This window comes from Dryas octopetala, chromosome 1 (assembly GCF_963921425.1).
Source record: "Dryas octopetala chromosome 1, drDryOcto1.1, whole genome shotgun sequence".
In the NCBI taxonomy this organism is placed as follows: Eukaryota; Viridiplantae; Streptophyta; class Magnoliopsida; order Rosales; family Rosaceae; genus Dryas; species Dryas octopetala.
This window is the reverse complement of record NC_141366.1, coordinates 14,478,259-14,497,921: the sequence shown is the minus strand read 5'-3', so window position 1 is coordinate 14,497,921 and position 19,663 is coordinate 14,478,259. Positions and strand designations below refer to the sequence as shown.

Here is a 19,663-nt window from a genome sequence, read left to right as displayed (position 1 = left end):
AAGATGAGGTCACTAGATGTTGAAAACCTCTATTGTATGGATCTTAATTAGATAGTTAGCTAGGTAATAGGCGATAAGTAACAACTGATCGGGAATGAGATGGGTTGGCAAGCATTCCGTTTGCTGTTTAGTAAAGAAAAAGGAGTTGAATAAAAGAAATCAAAATCATTTTAAATCATAGGGATTTAATTTTATGATATGGTAAAGTTGAGGTGCGTTGGGAAAGCTTATCATCACCATTAGTAAGAGAAGTTCTTATTTCGGCCTAAAAAAAGGTAAGAGAAGTTTTTCCATTTAGACATGACTCATGTCATATGAGGCATTTTTTTATAATGAGATGAGACCTAAGAATATGAGCCTCATCTCATTGTGAGAGGAGGGCCCATAGGGTATGCCCTTGGGAAGAACTTCATTTGCAATAGATGCCTAGTTTGTAAAAGGAGTCCATGCCCTGAGAAGCTTCTACTCCAAATAACGTACTAATTAAATTAATGTCAACTACATACCAACCAGTCTGTAACGCCTAAACATTTGAGGCAATGGAAGTCTCAGTTGCTCGATCTTACGCTGGCCTTTGCATTCCTAGCTGCTAAACTAGTATCAGTAGTGCTATATGACAGTGTATTTTCATTTGTTTTTTAAAAGCAAACCACACTGTGAAAAAGTCTTTGGATGAGGTTTTTGCAAGCACATCTCCAACTTGGGATGTCTCTAATTAATTTCTTATGGCATGTCAAAGCCATTTCCATATAAGCCAACCATCGTGGAGAACTAGTTCTATCAAATTCTTTCATATTAGGTGCCAAATTTATGTGCATCTCACTCAATTCAACACCAGTACAATGGCATGGATATAAGGGACCAAATTTATGAAAAGAACAGATGCTTCAAACAGAACAAATTAATAGCAAACGAGAGAAAAAAAAGAAGAAGCAAATGGTAAACATTTCTTTTGTCTACATTGACATGCCAATAAATCAAGGATATACCAACTCTAAAGTAATCAATTCCTGATTTGTAAGGGCATGCCCACTCAATCGAGGATGTTACAACTATGAAGATCCTGTTTTGTGCAGGGCATGTCGTTCACTCACTAACAGAATACAATTCATTCATTTACTGGATAACTTTTCGTTCATTGTCCCCTTGTTAATCCTTTTTCCTTAACCAGCACAAAAAAACATTGGTTGACAAAAAGCCCTTTTCTCCATCATGAAGAAATGTATGGTAGCGACTTAACTAGGAAAATAGTCTTGTTCCATAATCTATGCCTAATTACATAATCAACTCCTAATTACATAATCCAAGGCTAATTGTTTCAAAATATCATAATCAAAGGATAATCAACTAATCCCATAATCATGGATCAATCATGGGTTAATTTATAATTGGTCAACTGTTCAACAATAATGTGAAGCAGAGCAATTTATCTCAGAGTGCATTGAAGCTTGGTAACTTTTTCAATTGTCCGCACTATGTTAGATATTAAACTTTGCAAACAATCACACATAGGAATAACTAATTTCAAATATATTTGAAGGAATAAAACCCAAATGCTCAAATAAAAAACTCTAAACATATCTTGCTTTTTAGTTCTTACTTTCTAGTCCTTAGTAAGAAATAGCATTGGCTTGGTCAAGCAAGACAAGGCTCACTACAAAAAAATCCATGAAGCAGTGTACATAAGAGTCAAATGCTAGAAAAGAAAATGTATCTGGGTTCCCCCTACGGTACACCCATGGAATATTTTGATCATGCATTCTGAGCACAACTTCACCACTCTTTCTAATACAAACTGGCTCGCGTACAAATCCTCGCAGACTTACAGTAAATAATTTGGTCCACGATTCTGCCACGCCATACTCTTTCATCACCCATAAGTGAAGATCAGAGCTATCTCTGGGTGACCCAAAAGCTTCATTCACATACAAGGCAAGAGACTCCCCATTTCTTGAAATAAAGCATAGCTTATCTTTCAAAACTTTGGGCATCATTATCTCCCCAAATAATTCACCATCCATATTAAAAGTCACAATCATTCTCTCCCTCTTTATATTACAGCGGTATTGAAGCCAATGCAGGGCACCATTGACAAAAGCATGTTTATGACCATCAACTGCAGGCATAAACTCCGGAGGAATAACATCAGCACTAAGATTCTTCCAGGAGCCCCCCCTAGCTAATGACCAGACGTCAACCCGGGTCTTCCAAGAATAGTAGTTTGATTTATCCATAAAACTCACATTCCTCAAAACCTTATAGTCATCGCCCCGCGAATCACAGCCAAAGGCATAACTTACTCTATGCCTACCATCCATGATTCTGGAGAGAACACTTGTTTTTTTTATCCAACTTTTGGAGGTAACACTAGGGATAGGCAAACTCACATACTTTCTAACAGAAGGGTTCCAAATTACTACTGGTTGGTGGCCATTTTCAAAGCGAAAAGCAAGGCATACAACCCCATTACAAGTTCCGACCACATCGAAGACATTAGATTCGTTATCATAAGATAAATGACTGAAAAGCTCGCCATTATAAGAGAAAGGATGGATACGCATCATGTGCATGGGGTACTGGTCATGCTTACCAAATGCAGCAATTGAGCGGTTAAAGTCGCGTCGCTTGCGTGGGTTGTTGGGTTGGATTGCGTGGCTCAGGTGGGTGCGAATGAAAGCAGAGCTTTTAATCACAGAGCTCCATGACTTGCACACTGCACTGCATTTGATTATAGATTTGATGGACAGCCTTATCAAGATTTCGTGCATGACATCTTTAGGAAAATTGTCATACATTGCTTCGATTTCTCAATACTTAGCACCAACTTTCAATCAAAGAGTTAGGGTTTGGGGAGAATGAGATGCTTCCTCTGCGAAACTCTGTTCTACCAAAATCCTAATTGAAGGAATTTATATTAGAGATTTTGTTGAAAATTCGTCTTTTCCTTGGTGACCAATTTTTCGTGGGCCATATAGTTTGGGTTTGGGTCTACCATAGTTTTTGTAGTTTACTAAGGTTGTACTCTTTTGAGAAGCGCTTGGATCATGTGTGGCAAAAAAATTTTGTCCGGCTTGTTTGTTATTTCTTCAATTTACTTCGATAAGTAAATAATAATAACACATTAGAGATTACTGTTAATTTGGTCCTCTGACTACTATATTTGTATCAGTTTGATTATCATACTTCTAATTTGAAAAATTTAGTCCTTAGACTTTTTCAATTTTGCTAATTAAGATTGTTCAATTAATTTACATATTTTTCGTCCAATTATGTCAATGTTGAAAGTTCAATTATGTCCTATTACTTTCAATTATATACTTATGAAATGAATTATTGTGAAGCATATAGGAATGAAGGGCACAAACTAGAATTATTGTCCTATTATGAAATGAAATTGACTGAACAATCTCAATTAACAAAATTGAAAAAAATGTGGGGACTAAATTTTTCAAAATAAAAATCTGGGAATCAAATTAATACAAGTATAATAGTCTGGAGACTAAATTCACATTAATCTCTAACACATTATGACCAATTAAATTAAACTAAAGAAATAAAAAGAGAAATGATAGGGTATTTGCCACTTCTAGAAAGAAAGTTCAGTTGGTTACAAAATTGTCAAAATGGAGTGTCAAATGAAGAAAGAGATCAAAGATAATTTAACCCCAGTTGTTGAAAACCTAAACCGAGAGAAAGGTGATGAGATCATTCTGGCATTCTCTATGTATGTATCTTAATTAGATAGTTAGGCGAAAGGAGATAAGTAGCAACTGAAAGAAGGAGATGTGTTGGAAGCATGCCGTTTGGCATTAGTTCACAAGAAAAAAAAAAAATTTAAAAAACAAACAAAAACCAAAATTATTGTCAATCGTACGATTTAATATTACAATGTGGTGAAATTGAGGTGTGTTAGAAAAGCTTAGGCGATTATACCCTTAATTCTTATTTTTGCAGAATTATCATCATTAGTAAGAGAAGTTCTTTCGTTGGGCATGCCACATGTCATCATCCTCTTACAATGCGGTGAGACCCACAAATATGAGCTCATCTTATTGTGAGAGGAGGCCCCACAGGACATGCCGTGGGAAGAATTTCGCCATAAATGCCTAGTTGGCAAAAGGAGTCCATACCCTGCGAAGCTTCTTACTCCAAATAAGTTACTAAACTAATGTCAACTACAAAGGAAACCAGTCTGTAACGCCTCAAGTTTTGAGGCAATGAAAGTCTCAGTTGCTCTTGAAGTTGCTTGCATTTGCAACCTAGCTGCTAAACTAGTATCAGTAGTGCTATCTGACAGTGTACCGCTGCATCTGTTTTTCCAAAGCAAACCACACTGTGGAAATTAAGTCTTTGGATGAGGTTTTTGCAAGCACATCTCCAACTTTGGATATCTCTAATTACTTTCTTATGGCATGTCAAAGTCATTTCCATATAAGCCAGCCATCTGGGAGAACTAGTTCTATCATATTCTTTCACTTAAGGTGCCAAATTTATGTGCATCTGTCTCACTCAGTTCAACACCAGTACAATGGCATGGATATGCAAAAAACAGATGCTTCAACAGAACAAATTGCAACCCTTTGAGAGTAAAAAAAAAAATGAAGCCAATAAATCAAGGTTTTACCCACTCTGAAGTAATAAATTTTCAATATGTGAAGGGCATGCCCACTCATTCAAGAATCTTACAACTATGTAGTTCCTGTTTTGTGCAGGGCATGCCGTTCACTCTTCTGCTGCAAAAACTATTCATTCATTTAACCAGCACAAAAAAAAGTTGGTTTTGTGAAGCAGAGCAATTTATTGGAGCTTGGCAACTTTTTCAATTGCCCGCATTCCCCTTCTTGACTAATAATTTTTGCTACATGATAATTTATGCTAGATTAAACTTGAATCACTGCAAGTTGCAAACAATCATACCAATAGGACTAATTAATTTCATATACATTTGAAGAAATAAAATGCAAACGCTAAAATCAAAAACCCCAAACTGTTCTTGCTTCTTACCTTCTAGTCCTTAATAAGTGAGAAATAGCATTGGCTTGATCAAACAAGACTAGGCTCGCTACAGAAGAATCCATAAAGCAGTACACATATGAGTCATATCCTACAGAATGCCATTCATATGGGTTCTCATTACAATACTCCCATAGCATCTTTCCACCATGCACTTTGAGCACTACTTTACCACTCCTAATAAACAATGGCTCAACACTCGTAATCAAAAATAGCTCATAAAAAACTCCACCCAGATCTACCGTAAATAATTTGGTCCATGATTCTGCTACACCATACTCTTTCATCACCCACAAGTGAAGATTAGAGTATGGCCCAATAGCTTCATTCCTAAACAAGGCAAGGGACTCCCCATCTCTTCAAAATGATGCATAGCTCGTCTCTCAAAACTTCGGGCATCATTATCTCCCCAAATAATTCACTCGCCATATCAAACGTCAGAATCATACTCTCCTTGTTTATCTTACAATGGTGTTGAAACCAATGCAGAGCACCATTGACAAAAGCATGTTTATGACCATCAACTGCAGGCATAAACTCCAGAGGAACAACATCAGCACTAAGATTCTTCCAGGAGCCCCTAGCTAACGACCAATCGACAACCCGGGTCTTCCAAGAATAGTAGTTTGATTCATCCATAAAACTCACAATCCTCAAAACCTTATAGTCATCGCTGCGTGAATCATAGCCGAAGGCATAACATGTTCTATGCCTACCATTCCTGATTTTGGAGGTGGGGGGTGGTCATTACCAGGGTCAAGAGCAATGCATATGAGCCCGTTACAAGGTCCGAGCATATAGACCGAAGTCAAAACCACAACAGGAAACATTCGCAAGCATGGGGTGCTTGGTATGCTTACAAAACACATCAAATGAGCGCTCAAAGTCGAGTACGTTGTCGGGTTCAATTGCGCGGCTGAGGTGGGTGCGAATGAAGGCAGAGCTTTTGATCACCGAGCTCCATGACTTGCACACTGCGCTGCATTTGATTATAGAATTGATGGGCAGACTGACGAAGATTTCGTGCATCACATCTTCAGGAAAATCCTCATACATTGCTTCGATTTCCCAATATTTAGCTCTAACTTTCAATGAAAGACCTTCCTGTACTAAATAAACTTTCTTCTATACTTCTATCAATGTTAAATGAAGATGGACTCTCCTAAGCTAACTAATCTACTAATCTTTCTAGACTTTTTATTATAAGATATCATGTGTACATTTTTAGATCTTGTAGACTTTATCTTTCATTTGATTTGTAAAACATCAATTTAGCTTCAAAAAAAGAAAAGAAAATTCTCTGCTATCTGTAAGCTCTCTCTCTCTCTAGTTATTGTTATATATGCTGCCCTTTTGGAGAGAGAGGCACCTTCTAAGAAATTTTGATATGGCGAGTTATATATCTTGCCCTTTTGAAACCAATTTACTTTTGGGTCAAGTTACTATCATGGGCCATTTAGTGTGGGCCAGGTTCCACTAAGGTTCTTTGTAGTTTAGTAAAATCAAGCAAAATACATTTTTATTGTACTTTTTGAGAAGCTCTTGGATCTTGTGGCAGAAGTTTTTTGTTCGTGTTTTTTTGTTTCCTTGTTGAATTTAGGTCGATAAGTAACAATAACCCATTATTATCAATCAAATTAAACTAAAGAAAGTGCCACTTTAGAAAGAAAACTCGGTTACAGAATTATCGAAAGAGTGTAAAACGAAGAAAGAGATAAAAAATTTTCAAGTCCCAATTGTACAAAACCTAAATTGAGAGAAGGATATCAGATGAGATCATTATGACATTCTCTATTATATGAATCTTAATTAGATAACTAGGTAAAGGAGAGAAGCAACAACTGATCATGAAGTAGATGGGTTGGCAAGCGTGCATTTGGCACCCGTACTAGTAAAGAAGGAAAAAAAAAAGTCGCAAAAAAGGAAAAAAAAAAAATCAAAATCATTGTAAATCGCAAAACCACTGTATAGTTACACAACAAAGCGTTAGTATTGTGACCCAGAGCAACATATCTTAGAGAAAATTGGAGCTTGGCAACCTTTTCAATTGTCCACACACCCCTTCTTGACTATAATTTTCAGTACATGAGATTTCACAACAGCAATGATTTCCACATTTCAAATTGCATTCCAGAGCAGAACTGTGCTAAAAAAATTTTACACATCAATATTGTCAAATGGAAATGTATCATTCAGATATAGCCATAACTTCAAAATTTTAGTGTGCATCTGTAAAGAAATCTCAACTTCTGTCCTGTAGACATGAACCCAGTGAAGAAGACTTTGAACAAAAAGATATTATATTCATTTTCAGTCACTAGGAAACCTATTCTGTGTTAACACTATCTACACTGATATCCCTGTAGCTTCCTTTGGTATCAAAAATAGAAAAGCAACTGGAATGAAAGTGCAGAGAACTTGAATGGCAATTCCCAAAAGAAGGTTGTCATAAGAACCTGAAGAGATGTTCAAAACTGAAGCCAACCCAGCACCGACAAATGACCCCAATGTTGACCCTAAGTTGTTTATTGACATAAAGAGGGCGAACAGAGTCCCTTCAATTCCGGGTGGGCATAGCTGGCCAGATAAGATCAGGAATGGCATAAACCTGCAGTTCATGGGAATTTTCCACGTTAGTAAGATAGAAAATGGTAAAAGCATCACAAACTTCCATACTTTCTCTGGCTCATAGTTTGTTTCATCGATGCATGCATGCATGGATTTAAGTGGACTCTAAAAAGGGCACAAAGAAAAATGAGAAGTTGTGGATGAATTCCAAATCCAAATACACTACTGTTAGATTAATAAGAAATTACAAAAGAAAACTGCTATGAGCAAAGCATGTACATACTTGAATTGATTGATTGCATCACTAAGAGCTGAGCCACAAAGCACCATAATCCTATCTGATATTCCGTAGGTGAGATTTAAACGAGACACCAAAACAAAATCTAGGAAACTCAAGAAAGACAAACCAACATGAGACCACCTGCATGGATCAGGATCAAACATCATCAAAAAAATATAATTCCAACAAAAAGGAATCTATTTGAGGTATAAATATTAACCGAACTACATTGTACTTACATGAGGATTCTTCTTAGTTTCATCCTCTTTAAGTACCGATTATATGCGAAGGTTCCAAGCATGAGGCCCAACCATCCCACAACACGTGCTGTGCCCAAAAAGGATGCTTCCAATTTCAAGAACTCTGTCTGATAATAAAACATCACAGTCGAGAGGTTTGGAATGGAAACATGTGCTAGGAAAAACCAAGCCATTGGTCTGATCTCAAAAAAGTAAAATCAAAAGTAAACAAGATTAAAGATTATAATAAATCCACGTATGAGAAAAATAGAAATCATATATCCAGATAAACAATTTAAATTGACATCGAAACCAAGAACCAACAATGGACAGACGCATTTAAACTGAATTCTTTTTTTTTTTTTTTGTCGAAAACATATAAAAACAATATAAAATGAAACTGCATACAAACATTTAAACTGAATTTATGCCCCATAAATTTATGCAAAAAATCCTATGAGGACTAGTCTAGACCACTCGGCATTTTTTACTTAGTGACCAGGTCTTCTCGGCCACAACAATGGCAATACCCCCAAGAAAGGAAAAATCTTAACTTGTGATTTTCAACTTCCATGGAAAGAAACCCATGTATGTAAAAATAAAATTAAAAAAATTATTAGTTACCTCAAAATGAGTGGTTGTTTAAATGCATGGCACAAACTAAAAGTGGCTGCTTTCAGAGAGTGGAACCACCGTGATGCCAACGAGTCAACTTTTCCAGAAATCTGGACTTTACTAGTAACTGCTTTCTTTTTGCTGCCCTGATTGCTCTTCTTTCTCCTTGATATGCTGTTATTGGATTTCTTCTCCGAGAAACTATCTTCATCTAGAAAACTACTGTTCCCATTTACCCCTTGGGAGCTTCTTGAAGAAAATTCAGGTAAATCTTTACTATCTATGGAATTCTCCTCAACCATGCCACATGATAACAACTGTATGGATGGTAGTACAGAAAAAAGAAGAAAGATTGTATGTATTTGTAAGTTGGTTAATGCATAACCTCCGGACAAACTACCACATATGCCACCCAAAGCCATTGCCAACCATGATACCGACTGGAGGTCTCCAGCAAATGAGGCCCTGATAAAGTCAAGTTTAAGATATCAAGTTGTACGATTAAACAGATTTGAAAGAGGAAAGAAAAGATCCAAAAGATATGTACTAAAAATGAAGTAATTCCCAGATCAACTAGACAAACTTGCAGCAGATATAGGGGGAAATGAAAATATAGCTATCTTCTTTTGGTGCCATATAAGATATTTCAGCATAATAGATTTGACAGGGGAACCTCCCATTGAGCCAGCAAATCATACTAAATCCCCAAAATAAGACATTTAGAAGTTAAATGAAGTACTAAAAATGAAGTAATTCCCAGATCAACAAGACAAACTTGCAGCAGATATAGGGGGAAATGAAAATATAGCTATCTTCTTTTGGTGCCATATAAGATATTTCAGCATAATAGATTTGACAGGGGAACCTCCCATTGAGCCAGCAAATCATACTAAATCCCCAAAATAAGACATTTAGAAGTTAAGCAGTTCATTATGTTGTTGACAGAATAATCTTGCAGGCTACTTGATATGCAACTCAAACTTCATTACAAACAATGAAAAGAAACTCAGTTTGTACACATACCGCTCATGCCTTACTGCCTCAGCAATCATTGCATCAACTACTACATCTGCCATGGCTGAGCCCAGGTTCTGGACTGTTAATAAGGTCGTGAGGTTCCAACTGGAACTCCTCAATGTTGCATTCAGGCCGAGAATAAGCCATGGCACAAGAGAGAGCACAGTTGCAATCACTAAGTACGGAACCCTTCTTCTTCCTTTTATTGGAATGCAATCGGACACAATTCTGCATATAAGACATACAATTGGATTTTAAAGAACTAATAAGAAATTGGTAATGCAAAAAGGCAAATTTTTGGGCTACAAAAACAAAACGTCAGCACACCAAAAACAAAACGTCCTCACCAAAAACAATTATATAAAATAAAAAATAAATTTTAAAAGAAAAGCATCATGCACACCATTCATTATTATCCAGATATTTTTCATTTGTCACATTATGTGATGATTCCATTTTCACTAAATTACTCAAAATTTGTCTCTAAAGACTTCACTACAAGGAATAAATTATGCTTTAATCACTAAAAAGATTATGATGGAACTTTTTCAATCGTCATTAAACAACACAATGCAATTAGAACTGCATTACCAACTTAGTACAGATACTTGAATTTAAGTAAACATAGCATAAGTGTAAATAAGCAGCATATAAGGGTTATCAAAGCTGTTATCTAGAAGAAAGTACTTTAATGCTTACGCACTTCATGAACACATCCAATACCCTTTGGACAATCTGTGTGCATATACGAATAAATGTGAGTACTGAGTAAAAGAAGATCCATACCCATATAAAGGTTTAATGCTCCATGGGAAAAAAGCTATTGAAAACACAAATTGGGAAGATGAGGGTGACAACTTAAGCCTATCTTTCAGCTGGTAGGAAACTGCCGTCCACACAAAGGATCTGAAACCCTACCATATATCAAGCAGCCAGATATCAATTACCATAGAGAGTCTTCTTAAAGCAACACAAAAGAAAATTTTGAATAACAGTATCCAATCTTCATATGTGATAGTTTAACATCAAAAAGAAAAATTCGCACGCCTCCTAATAACATCAGAAACTTCTCAATAAGGACGCATTTCCAATGCAAAATCTCTCTCAAAAATCACCCAAAATCAATGAATACACACAACCCAGAAATCTAAAACGCTAAAATCACAAGTCTCCACCTACTAGAAACACAAAAACCTCATTACGCAGTGACCCAAAAGCTCATTCACATGCCTCCTATTAACATCAGAAACTTCTCAATAAAAACACATTTGCAATGCAAAAGCTCTCTCAAAAATCACCCAAAATCAATAAATACACACAACCCAGAAACCCAAAACGCTAAATGACAAGTCTCCACCTCCTAGAAACACCAAAAAAACCCCATTACGCAGTGACCCAAAAGAGTAAATTCCTCAAAAATCAACAAAATAATCGAACAGAGAGGTTCAAGTTCACAAAGAACAAAGAAATATATAATTTCAGAGAGGGAGAGAGGGAGAGAGAATGAGAATGAGAATGAGAACCTGGGTGAAGTAAACCAAGCAAACGAGCCAAAGAAAAGAGGCTCCAAATGCAGCTCTTAGCCTCTTCAGCCATTGTATCATTTTTTTCTAATGGGGCTTTGAGCTCGCCCAATGAACCTTGTCTTTCCTCTTCTATCAAACTGCTCCAGACAATTCTAGTATTTCAGTTTTTTCTTGGAGGTTTGCCTTTCAAGTTTTCAACGGTTCCTTCGCTTGTATTATACTGTTGCATTTGGGCGTTAATTTTCCGGACGCTCATGCCCCTCTTGCATTCTTTGCTTGTAGCAGACATTCTGACATTGACCTTTATCAGGTGGAGCTTCTCGACATTTCGCTGGTGATAGTTTATATGGCTGCTGGCCAGTGGCCACGTCCAGGGATCCTCCCATTTTCCGACACCTCAGCATTGGGGGGCCCACAATTGGACCGTGACCAAGTGGATTGTGTCACAGCCGTTGATCATAAATTCTTCGACAATGAATATTGTATCACTCCCTTAAATCATTTAGGAAAGCAAAAATTACTAGCTAATGTCAAACTTTTCCTCCCTCCAACAAAGTATCAGATTCGTAATTTATTATTCTTTTTTTTTTTTTGCCGGATCCATAAGTATAAGGGACAATTACAAAAAAAGTCAATAAAAAGTTTTAATATTACAAATAAGTCAATATTTTTAAAAAGAAAGTATGAAAGAAAAAGTTTATAATAAATTATTTAAGTAATAAAGAGGTGTGACACATCAATTGGTTGAATGGTGAACTTGTCATTCATTTATATGCTGCCGAATTCATGAAGGATTTGGCACCTCCATTTGATTTTTTTATTAAAACAATTCACTTGGCATTTGATGCCTTGGGTGGAGATGATTTTAAAACTTAATAAAACGGATTTAAGAATTTGCCTCTAAGGCTAGCCTTTGCGGTGAAGGATGAAGATAAAAGAGTAAGATTGGGTTGTGATAATGCATTTGTCTTGTACAAACATTATTCTGGTGCAACATAATTCACTTCTCCACAACTAGCCTATGACATGACATAAACATGAAAATCTTATAATAAATGGAGTTCCTGAGAGAAGTATCATGCATTATTACCCTACTATGGTCATGAAGTGCTAAACTTGGTTCTATGAAAGCTTCTTTCCAACATTTAAGTGTACAACCTCTACAACAGCCCTACATTTTCAGGCCTGTTTACTGTATAGTTCTGTATGTCACTCCAATCAAGGATTGAGTTATACCAACAAAAAGGATGTTTAGCACAAACTACATTACAGCAATAACACTCATTGCATGATGACTACATAATCTATTTTCCATTTCCTTTCAGTAAAAGCAAGCACAGAGTCCAACTAAAGAAGAAAGATACACATCATGCCTACAATTTTCAAATGCAGTATGCTGGTACACTTGCTGGTTTATAGACGAAAGCTCTAACGGTGTAAGAATAGCCCGATGGATGATTATAACTGAACTTTACTCCTGAGCTGGCATCCCCAAGATGTGTGCAGTGCTCATGGAAGCTGCTGATAGGTCGTGCCAGACATGCATCCCAGCGGTCACTCTCGGGCATTGTCTCTGCCACTGTATATATCCCCTTATCATTTGTGAATGCCTGGTAATTTAGAACTTCCCCAGACTTTGTAATGCATAGAACAGCTACCTCAGCACCTGCATCATAACAAACCAAAAGTCAAAACCATCCATTTTGGCCTTATCCAATATAAAAATAAGCTGGAATGTTATAGTTTGACTAAATACACTAATCTAACATTGTAATTGAGACCAAGATAGCAATCCATTGTATCTTTTTAACTTCATTCTCCACTTCAAACAATCGAAATTACCATAAGAGATGGATGTGAACTTCTCTCAATATCTCTATGGCATTTGAAAATAAAAACCAACAGATGTAACCATCAACACACAAAATTTTAAAAATAAAAAAACTAGCTTATTGGAAGGAAAAAAAAATACAAGGTCTACAAATTGCTTCTTAAAATCCTAAATTCTACAGTAGTCATGAAGAACAAATACTGATTTTTATACTGTTAGTGTAATGTGCTCAAAGGCTTCAACTTAATCCAACTAGATCTTCCTCCAGATCAAGTGGAATATGTATACATGAATATGATGATGTAGCAGTTAAGGAAAAGAGCAATGTAGATGCTTGTCAGTACTTCAGCAACGATGACATATGACATACAAACAAATCTTCCAGTTGAAATATCTATACCCTGGTAGTGAAGAAGTGAACCCATCAAGATTCAAGTATTAAAAGTGTGTTTTTATGCCATATATGGTAGAACTCTCCTTTGAGCAAAGTTTCTATGTACAAAGGGAGAATAGTCCCATCAATCACTCAACCTATGTTCAATTACTGGAAATGGAAGCTTGCGGCTGCAAACCAAGTTGTCAAAAGGATTCCTTTCAGATTTTGATTGAAATTTGTTACCAAAATATTTCTCCAAAGTTCATCAAAACTACAACTTGTTTCCTACTCAACAGAATGTTTATGCCTTTGTTCCACACCTAGATGGACCAGTAAAAGTCAAAATACCATTCCTCTCCAACCTATTTAGCAAAGGATATATGCAGAGGACTTCTACGAAATTTACAAGAATTAGCAATCAGTCTAAGAATTAAGCAAAACCAGAAATTATGTACATCTTTCTACTATGAAGCGGAAAGTATTCCAATTCTGTACATCTTTATATCTATGAAGAGGTAAGTATTCCAACTCATTATGCTCAAAGTAAGACCATTACAAAGATAAAAACAATGCAACACATTATAATCATGAAAATTCAGATTGGGAAAAATTATCAGACCATTAAAACCAGAAAAATTTCAAAACTTTTGTCTGAGAAAAACACACCAAAAATCAATTGGACCAAAAGGAACAGCTTTTAGCTAAACACATGATGTTCATCACCAACCCACAAAAAATTATCACTCAAACACAAAAACCCCGTTCAAAAATTTCACCAAGCAACATATAATTATCAAAATAATTGAGGCAATTGTGCTGATTTTGCTGATTTGAGCAAGAGAGAAAGAAAGGACCTTCTAGAACATGATCCTCAGGTCCAATGGCGGAGTCACCACAGACATCACAGATAACTCTGCCATGGATTTCACCAGTCCAAGCTCCAACACCACAAGTTAAGACTGCGAAAAAAATAAGACCCACCGCAAGCTTCTTCTTCCTCTCCGCTTCCATGGCCGTGTCTGGGGTTCTAAATGTCCACCGTGGCTTGGCCTCACTGTTACTTTCGACTTTTTTTATACGCAATTGTGTTATTAGTCTACACGACTCTACGCCCTGACACTCTGCCCAATGGGACCATCTCGTCTGCGGTTACTGGAACTACGGTTGCTACAGTTGCTACCGCCTTGTTTGGCTAATTAGTGTCGGTAGCGTGTGAGGAATGGGTAAAGCCCGCACAAAATTTGTTTCCACCCAAACAAAACCTATGAAATATTCATTCACCTTTTCCAATTTCATTTTTGGCTAATGTCTTGAATTTTATTTTCTAAACAACTCTCTAAACTTTTATTTTATTTTATTTTATTTTAACAATTGTTATTGCCTAAATTTTGTTACGCAGTAAACTGAAATTAAAAATAACGAGACTACATCCACTTGAGATTGTTGGGTCTTTTTTTTTTTTTTTGGCCAAGATGAGATTGTTGGGTCTAACTATGAAGAATGGTGTTACGAGTGTACAAGAGAGAGCTTGAGAGCTGCTCTAGGGAGAGTGATGAGTTATGAGGGAGAGAGATCATATTTCTATGTGGGTGAGGATCCAATTTTTAAAAGATAGGATACCCTTCCCTTACAATTTGTCCAAATGTGAGACTTAGGATAGAGGCCCAACATGGCCCAATACAACATGGCCCAAGATGCATTTCCTCAGAAGTGAATGTACAAAATTGATCTATCCCATGCAGTCCTATTGGATTCAAGGGTGTTCAATATTTAAAATTCTGCGATGTCAGAATATTTGGCATGTTGGCTATCTTTGTTCAAAACTTTCAAGATCAATGGACTCACAAATTCTGTTTTCATGGTCAGAGATGTGTGCATCATGTTAAACATACATAGTGCATGTACGTACCTTTTGCTGCACAAGATAGACCTTATAAGAAAGCTATTTCTTTGGTTGACAAACCACATATTCTTAGTATGTTCAATAAGATTGTAATTACAAAATCTACTTGCATATGTAGGTTCAAGGCACTATAAGAAGTTAGTAGTTGGTACACAATCTAATTACAAAATCAACAGGTTAAGTAGTTACCAAGAGAATCAAATCTGCACTATAAGAAATCCATTGAATATCTACAAAAGACCAAGTTTCTGTTATTGGCATAGTTTGACTCTCGCCTTCTTCTTTCCCTGCATCACATACAAAGAAATCAAAAAAGAAAAACTTATCTCACGAGTTCAAGAGAAGGTTGATACCATGTTGAATAGCAGAAATAAAATGGAACTGTAATCTGAAGAGAAAAGGTTCAGTTCAAACAAGGTAAGTTGATAATGTCTAGTACCAAATACTGATAGGAAGAAATCGAATGGTAAAGATTTATGGCATGCAATTTATAACACTGATTTTATACATGATTTGAATTTGTAACAATAAGAGGGATGCTAGATGAGAAACTTAATGACTACGGCCAGGAACGGAGCCAGATTCAGACAGCAGGCCAACAAACACATATCAAGTCAAATGTATCATGTAACACAAGACATAAGATGGATGAAAAGATTTACTTTTGTTTCAAATTTTCCAAAAATAAGTAATGAAGGAAAGACAATAAAGTACTTATCACTGCTATTTAACCAAATATACAGTAATAATAACCAGGTTTGAGAAATACCAACTCAGAGGAGGGCTTTCGTTCATTAGCTTTTCCTAAAACTTGTTCCTGAACACATTTGCTTTAACTTGTCAACCAGACCTTCAAGTCTTTTAACCCTATCTTTAAGCTCTGACATTTTAATACTTGCTTTATGCTCTGAGTCCGATTTCTTACATAAAGAGCTACTGCTTGCACATTCATTGCCAACGATGCTTACAGTGTCATTACCTGGACTTCCAGCATTACTCTCCAAAAAAAAAAATTAACTTTGTATGTTCAACCTACTCCTTCAGACAACAAACAAACATAATCCAGATTTCGACAGCAAGCAAGTAGAGAAAATCAAGTCAAATGTATCATATAATACACGATATAGATGGATGGAATGATTTACTTTTGTTTTGAATTGTGCAAATATAATTGGGAACTTACGAAAATAGAACCTTTTGATAAGTGATTTTCAAGAATATCCAATTCTGAGAAAGTTGATAAGTGCTATTTTCGTAAACCATTGCTATTAATGAAGGAAAAGAAAAGAAGTTATCACTGATATTGAAACAAAGTTACAGTAAAAATAATAAGGTTTTAGACATACCAACTCAAAGGAGGGCTTTCTTTCATTAGCTATTCCTAGACAAACGCATTTGCTTTAACCGTTCAACCACACTTTGAAGTCTTTTAAACCTAGCTTGAAGCTCTGAATTCTTCTCAAATAATGGCTCAAAGTTACCATAATCATTGCCAATGATGCCTGTCATGCCATTACCTGGACTTCCTGCATTACTCTCCATTGGATTTTTCTGGTTTAACTTAGACCCTCCAACCAAATCTTCACTCAACATAACCTCTTTCTCCAATCTCTCTGACTTCATAGTATTAACAGCACTTTCTTCTGCAATTGGAGATGCCAAATTTTGAACTTGACCCGATAATTTCTCACTGTCACCATCTTGTCTAATCCGAACTTTTTTCTGTTTCTTAGTATATTTCACAATTTCTGCTATAGTTAGTCTATCATCATCCATAGGATCTCCAGCTTCCGTCCTTTGTAGAAGGGAATGATTACCTTGATTCCTCCCTCGTGAAACATTCACAAATTTGTCTGAATCCTTTGAAGAAGAAACAGAAGTAATGGTAGAATCATTAGTCTTGTTCCTTTCTTTTGAACCCTTTACAGCTTTCTTTGGAGGAAAACCAGGAGGTACAAGGGGGTGGTTAGCCCTTGGTAGTGATCCTTCCACATTCTTTGCTTTCTTATCTCGTCTCATAGCATACTCACTTGTGTCTTTCAGAGCTGATACTGATTGCTTCCACCACTCTAAGTACTTTGTGCTAACATCTGCCTCCGAAAGCCGGGATGGAACATACAATTTTACATTTTTAATTGCCTTCCAGGCTATTTCGGGATTGGATCGAGCAACAAAACATGGAAGGTCTTGATCAAGTCCAAATTGCCTAGCTACCCGATGCGGAAGGTACTGCTCTATAGTATCAAATCCAGCTAACTCACTAGCCTTCAAGCATCTGGAAAATGACAGTAAATCATCATCTGAACCAGAATCAAGCAATACCCACATTTCCTCTTCAGGATAGTATTTAGGAAAACCCCAGTTTTCAATGGCCATGCAATAAGGACGCCAGTTAAAACCATCTCCGGCTGAGTCCAAAACCATCCTCAAATTTTCAACTTTCACACCATTTACTTTATCCCATCGAGCCAATCTTGGATGGCCATAACTGATAACATTGGGCTTTGGCTTAAGCTCCAAGAATCTTTCCCATGCCCAAACTTGAACAAATTGAAATGGTGACCAAAGGATGAGTTCTAAATCATCATCATCAACATTTAATTTGCTTGAATCTACAATTGCCCTTTTCAGCGAACTCAAATCTTTATAAATGCTAGCAAGAACAGCCAGTGCAAGCCCAATTCGGGTCCCCCTAGCTAAATGAATTGCAATGGGTAAAATAGACTTACTTACTAAATCTCGATTGGGGAAGACATACCTGGACAACCAAAAGGCAAGAAATGCTTCGTGCTCGAATTCAGTCCCACTGTTCATGAACTTGTCCAACCATGAGCCTGTTGTAGCCTTCTTAGACGCACTCCTGATAAGTTCTTTTCGCTCCTCATGCAATTTCTCTTCTATGTCTTCCAGTTCTGTGCTTTCAAGAGGGCTGGAAACAGAGTCACCCAAAACCGAGTAACCTCCCAAAACCATAACATCCTCCAATGTGATTGTTGCTTCACCCCATGGAAAAATGAAAGTATTGGTGTCAGGACACCATTTCTCAGCAAACCCATATACCAAATCGTTTTTTCTTATTTGGTACGTGGAATTCAAGATGGCTTCATATATACCAGCTTTCTTCCATGTGGATTGGTGAATAAAAGCCATTTGATCAACCCATGTCTTCCAATCTTTCCGGCTCTGTCGCCATCCACGGAATTCAACCTTCAAAGGCCATTTTCTTGGCTCAAAATGGGAAGGGAGGGAAGTGAAAGAGTCAGGGAACTTAAGAAAAAGTTCATCAATGGAGGAGGAAGGCACAATGGGTTTGAGAAAATAGGCCTTTTTGAGAAATGGGTCTCCACCAACTGGTGAAACCATGACCTCTTCTCTCTCTTCAACCATGGTGTCCGGAGGACTCTCCATCGTTGAAGCCCTTCGAAGGTCAAGATAACCCAACAAAATAAATAAATCAATAAATTTTCCTTCTTCCCTGCCAAACTAGAGAGAACGTTTTGGCCCTTCGGGTTTAGGTGGAAAGCAAGAAAAGCATGCTGTGTACAGTGTACTGTGTAATAGGAGTCTGAATGGGATCTGAAAATCTTTCCTTTTCCATTTACGTACATAGTTTGACTTGTTCAAACTTCCATTTTTGGAACAAAACTGACTGAAAACTATCATGGACTGTGGACTAATATTGACCAAAAATGGACTGTGGACTAATAAGTAATATCTGGTGCTAGTGCTACACCATTTTCCTAACTATGTTACTTTTTTTGTGTATATATTAATCCATATCGTTTCTCATGACTATATTGTTAAGATAGGTATTTCTTCGAGGGGAGTGCTAGTTGTCTTTTTTTTTTTTTTTTTATATCTTCTTTCTTAATTTTTTTCTTATCTTGTTCATTGTTAATTTTTACATAAATTTTTTAATAAATATTCTAAAAAATGTACGAATTCAATTGTTAGACTACATTATTGAATGAACAAAAGAAGAGATAAAATATCTAGCTTTCTTGATGTCAATGTGTGAACAAAGATGAAATAAATGTATATCTTTTGGTTTGTATTTATCGGGTCACATTTAAAGATTCGTAAACTTTAAATTTGTAATTCATGACTATGTAATACATTTCCACTCAAATAGGACCTATGCAATATATTCATTCTCCTTTCCCAATTTCATTTTTAGTTTTTTTCTTGAATTTTCTTTTCTGAACAATTTTTTTAAGGGTCATTTTGAATCTTTGATATAAATACAAAGGAAACATTTATTTTATTTTAACTACTACAATTTTTTGGCATTTAAG

At 36.4% G+C, this 19,663-nt stretch overlaps 4 protein-coding genes and 1 pseudogene across 4 annotated transcripts; all 5 read right to left on the bottom strand.

Annotated features, from left to right (window-relative positions):
- Positions 1-1,610: 1,610 nt before the first annotated feature.
- Positions 1,611-2,795, bottom strand: LOC147298262 (F-box/kelch-repeat protein At3g23880-like). The gene has a single exon (XM_086248163.1). It carries the CDS (start codon positions 2,793-2,795, stop codon positions 1,611-1,613), a length of 1,185 nt encoding a protein of 394 aa, XP_086104289.1.
- A 1,376-nt stretch (positions 2,796-4,171) lies between these two features.
- Positions 4,172-6,069, bottom strand: LOC147298261 (F-box protein CPR1-like; annotated as a pseudogene).
- Positions 6,070-6,944: 875 nt separating this feature from the next.
- On the bottom strand, positions 6,945-11,429 carry LOC147298260 (Major facilitator superfamily protein). The gene is made up of 7 exons (XM_086229736.1): positions 11,256-11,429; positions 10,519-10,646; positions 9,739-9,960; positions 8,725-9,180; positions 8,101-8,298; positions 7,865-8,002; positions 6,945-7,621 (listed from the first exon to the last, which is right to left on the bottom strand). Exons 1-7 carry the CDS (start codon positions 11,334-11,336, stop codon positions 7,360-7,362), a joined length of 1,485 nt encoding a protein of 494 aa, XP_086085862.1. The 5' UTR covers positions 11,337-11,429; the 3' UTR covers positions 6,945-7,359.
- A 949-nt stretch (positions 11,430-12,378) lies between these two features.
- LOC147298259 (Pollen Ole e 1 allergen and extensin family protein) lies at positions 12,379-14,553 on the bottom strand. The gene is made up of 2 exons (XM_086229741.1): positions 14,320-14,553; positions 12,379-12,924 (listed from the first exon to the last, which is right to left on the bottom strand). Exons 1-2 carry the CDS (start codon positions 14,474-14,476, stop codon positions 12,641-12,643), a joined length of 441 nt encoding a protein of 146 aa, XP_086085867.1. The 5' UTR covers positions 14,477-14,553; the 3' UTR covers positions 12,379-12,640.
- Positions 14,554-16,162: 1,609 nt separating this feature from the next.
- LOC147298258 (serine/threonine-protein phosphatase 7 long form homolog) lies at positions 16,163-18,776 on the bottom strand. Its single transcript, XM_086229735.1, has 3 exons — positions 17,288-18,776; positions 17,006-17,149; positions 16,163-16,347 (listed from the first exon to the last, which is right to left on the bottom strand). Exons 1-3 carry the CDS (start codon positions 18,774-18,776, stop codon positions 16,163-16,165), a joined length of 1,818 nt encoding a protein of 605 aa, XP_086085861.1.
- Between the last annotated feature and the right edge of the window lie 887 nt (positions 18,777-19,663).